The following is a 4,072-nucleotide window of genomic DNA, read 5'->3' on the forward strand; positions in this document are numbered from 1 at the left end:
CAGAAATCAATTTGCCTTTCTTTCTTAATTTTTTTTCAATGCAACAGATTATGATAAATTTGTTTAATTATTCACCATATTAATCACCATAATCTACTAAGTAAAGCTTTATTGATATTGTAATTATTGATTTTGTAATGTATAATATTATGTATAACACAGACACTAATAATAGTTTCAGATTGAGGCATCTTGGGAAACTTAATAGTGCACCTGTTTTGATATACAACTCAGGACGACGTCATGAATAATGATATGTTTTATTAACATATAAAACCAAAGGTAAGACAAGCATCTCCTCACTTTTTTTCTTCTGAAGGTTAACAGAATAATGATTCATATTTTTGTCTCTGTATTTCATCTTTCCAGTGCAGCTGTAACTTCAAGCTGCAGCCCACAAGGTGACTTTAATTTGGCAGTATTCATGACTAGTGGAGACTTCACAATAGGAGGAATTTTTCCTTTGCATTATAGAGTAGAGCTTCCTCCAGCAGACTACAAAAATAGACCTTTAGCAGCACAGTGTCAAGGGTAAGGACATGTCTTATATGTTATTTACCTCATTTTAAATATGTTTTTTATGTTTTATTCATTTTCTGAAGAATTATTATGAGAAACCCATCCACTGTTTTAAAAGAAAGTATTTTTATAACATAATTTTATGCAGGTTTGATCTAAGGGCTTTCCGCTGGGCTCTCACTATGACACTTGCTGTGGAGGAAATAAACAACAGAGAAGATATTTTACCAAACCATACTCTGGCTTATAGTATCTTTGACTCTTGTGGCGCTCCTGTGACTGCTCAGAAAGCAATCCTGGCAGTGTTGAATGGACAGGATGTTTTTCAAAGTGTTATATGTTCTGGAGCTAGCACTTTATTAGGATTAATAGGGGAGTCTGGATCCTCACAATCAGTAGTTGTCTCCAGAACTCTGGAGCCTTTCAGAATACCCATGGTAAAAATAAATGAAAACAAAAGCAAAGAGAAATTAATAAATACATTTTCCTGTTTATAGTTGGCTAACACTTGTTTCTTCTGTTTATTTATTTATTTTTTATTATTATTTTATTTATAGATAAGTTACTTCTCAACCTGCTCTTGTTTAAGCAATCGGAAGCAGTTCCCAACATTTTTCAGAGTGATTCCCAATGATGATTATCAGGTGAAGGCTATTGCAGAACTCTTAAAGCGGTTTGACTGGACATGGGTTGGAATGGTCACTGAAGACGATGACTATGGCAGGTTTGCTTTACAAGGCTTAAAGCGAGAAATTGAGAATACCAACATTTGTCTGGCCTATCATGAAATGATCCCTAAAGACTGTACCCAGGAACAGGTCCTGAAGATTCTTCAAGTAATGAAGGAATCAACAGCCAAGGTGGTGGTTGTTTTTTCAGGGGAGGGGGAATTTGACCCTTTCTTAAGAGAGTTTGTGACCCAAAATATCACAGGAATTCAATGGATTGCAAGTGAGGCTTGGGTTACAGCTTCAATATTAGCAGAAACATATCCATTCTTAGATGGCACAATTGGGTTTGCAATACGTCAAGGACACATTCCAGGTCTTCAGAATTACCTCAAAACAGTGACCCCAGAAAGGTACCCTTCTAACCCTCAAGTTCAGGAGTTGTGGGAGGCTCTCTATGGTTGTTCTCCCTCCACATCCAGCTTGAACAGTCATTTGCCCTCCTGCACCGGAAAGGAAATTCTCAGACAAGAGCACTCTGCCTTCATGAACACATCCAGCCCTCGTGTGTCCTACAATGTATATAAAGCAGTGTATGCCTTTGCTCATTCTCTACATAATCTCATTCACTGTAAACCTGGAAATGGACCGTTTGAGAATTTCTCATGTGCTAACCTCAACAACGTGTTTCCATGGCAGGTAAAATAGCTAAGGGTTTAAGGAAAACTGAATTTTCACAAATAATATGGATTATCTGCATCTGTTTCTTCTTAAAATTTGTTTTTAATCATAAATATCTGCCCCCTCCATCCCTCCATTTTCCCCCTTCTTGTTGCTTTTTTTCATCTCCAAAGCTTCAGCATTATTTACAGGAAATCTCTTTCTCTGTTTCTGGAGAAAAGGTCAGTTTTGATGTTAAGGGAGATTCAATCCCATCATATGATTTAATAAACTGGCAAAGGCATGCAAGTGGCGAAATTCAATTCATTAAGGTGGGCCTCTATGATGGTGCTCAGCAAACTGGGAGAGAACTGTTGATTGTGGAGCAGGCTATCATGTGGTCTCACCAACAGAACAAGGCAAGGTGTTGACTGTGCACTGCACTGCCATCTATTGTTATATTAAAAACATTGTCACTATGTAATCTTTTGAACTTCAATATTTGCATAATAACTTTGTGAATAATTAAAACAGGTGACTTTTTTATGTTTCAATACTCCTAATTATGTTGTTTGGACACACACATTCTAATAAGAATTTAATAATAATAATAATAATAATAATAGTAATAATAATATATATATATACCTTTATTTATTTTTATTTTTTTTAGGTACCTGTGTCTGTATGCAGTAACAGCTGCACTCCAGGATTCAGGAAGGCTGTCCGTCGTGGGCAACCTTTGTGTTGCTTTGATTGTGTTCCATGTGATATTGGCAAGATCAGTAATCAGACAGGTCAAAACACCCTACTGAATGTTTTCCTATTGACAAGTTTTTCATGTTCTTATTACATTCATCTTCATAATTTGCCTTAATTGACCTGATTTTAAAATTTCTCTTTATTTATAGATTCAGTAGATTGTCTGTCATGCCCTGAAGATTATTGGTCCAATGTGAATGGAACAATATGTGTTCCGAAAGTGGTTGAGTTTCTCTCCCATGAAACAATGGGAATCACCCTGACTCTGATTGCTGTAGTGGGAGCATTTCTGACTGTCACAGTACTGGTGATATTTCTGTACAACAAAGGAACCCCTATAGTCCGTGTGAATAACTCTGAACTCAGTTTTTTTATCTTGTTATCACTGACTCTGTGTTTTCTATGTGCTTTGGTGTTTATTGGGGAACCTACATCCTGGTCCTGCATGCTGCGACACACTGCCTTCAGCATTACTTTCTCTCTCTGCATCTCCTGCATCCTGGGCAAGACTTTAGTGGTATTGGCAGCTTTTACAGCTACCCGACCTGGAAACAATATAATGAAATGGTTGGGCCCCACACAGCAGAGAATAATCATCTTCTGCTGCACTCTGGTTCAGGTGATCATATGTACTGCTTGGCTTACAATATCCCCTCCTTTCCCCTATAGAAACACTAAATATCAACAGTCCAAGATAATCCTGGATTGCAGTGTGGGCTCTGATCTGGCCTTCTGGTGTGTGTTGGGATATATAGGCCTTTTGGCCTGTGTAATTTTTTTTCTGGCTTTTCTGGCCCGAAAGTTGCCAGGCAATTTTAATGAGGCCAAATACATCACCTTCAGCATGCTTATATTTTGTGCAGTGTGGCTAGCATTTGTCCCTGCATATGTCAGTTCACCTGGTAAATTTACAACCGCTGTTGAGATTTTTGCTATTTTAGCTTCTAGTTTTGGCCTGCTCTTCTGCTTGTTCACCCCCAAATGTTACATTATTTTATTAAAGCCTGAGAAGAACACAAAGCAACATTTAATGGGAAAATTTACAAAATAAAATCATGTTGTATAATATATTTGATATTTAATGAATGTGAAAAAAACTGTACAATTTCAAGATAGTGTATACATAGAGTAACTGTGGAAACCAAATTACCCAGATATATCTTATTTGTTAAACACACACACATATGAAGTAAATGTTTACAAATTACAATTTGGGTCTTTAGAAAACTTTTTTCTTAATAATATAGTGCATTCTAAAGTATTTGGACACTTCAACCACATGTAAAATAAATAAATTAATAAAACTAAGCAAACATATATATATATATATATATATATATATATATATATATATATATATATATATATATATATATATATAAAAGCTTATTTAGACTAAATATTTTAGAATAAAGGGGTTAACTGATCCGTAGAATACAATGCGACCCTACTACTGGGTTAAA

The 4,072-nt window shown here is 35.8% G+C and overlaps 1 protein-coding gene across 1 annotated transcript; it reads left to right on the plus strand.

Annotated features, from left to right (window-relative positions):
- The first annotated feature begins 331 nt into the window (after positions 1-331).
- Positions 332-3,660, plus strand: LOC127977363 (extracellular calcium-sensing receptor-like). The gene is made up of 6 exons (XM_052582236.1): positions 332-531; positions 668-956; positions 1,077-1,886; positions 2,042-2,266; positions 2,521-2,644; positions 2,759-3,660. The coding sequence occupies exons 1-6, from the start codon at positions 332-334 to the stop codon at positions 3,658-3,660; spliced, it is 2,550 nt and encodes an 849-aa protein (XP_052438196.1).
- Positions 3,661-4,072: the final 412 nt, after the last annotated feature.

Source organism: Carassius gibelio, chromosome B18 (assembly GCF_023724105.1).
Source record: "Carassius gibelio isolate Cgi1373 ecotype wild population from Czech Republic chromosome B18, carGib1.2-hapl.c, whole genome shotgun sequence".
In the NCBI taxonomy this organism is placed as follows: domain Eukaryota; kingdom Metazoa; phylum Chordata; class Actinopteri; order Cypriniformes; family Cyprinidae; genus Carassius; species Carassius gibelio.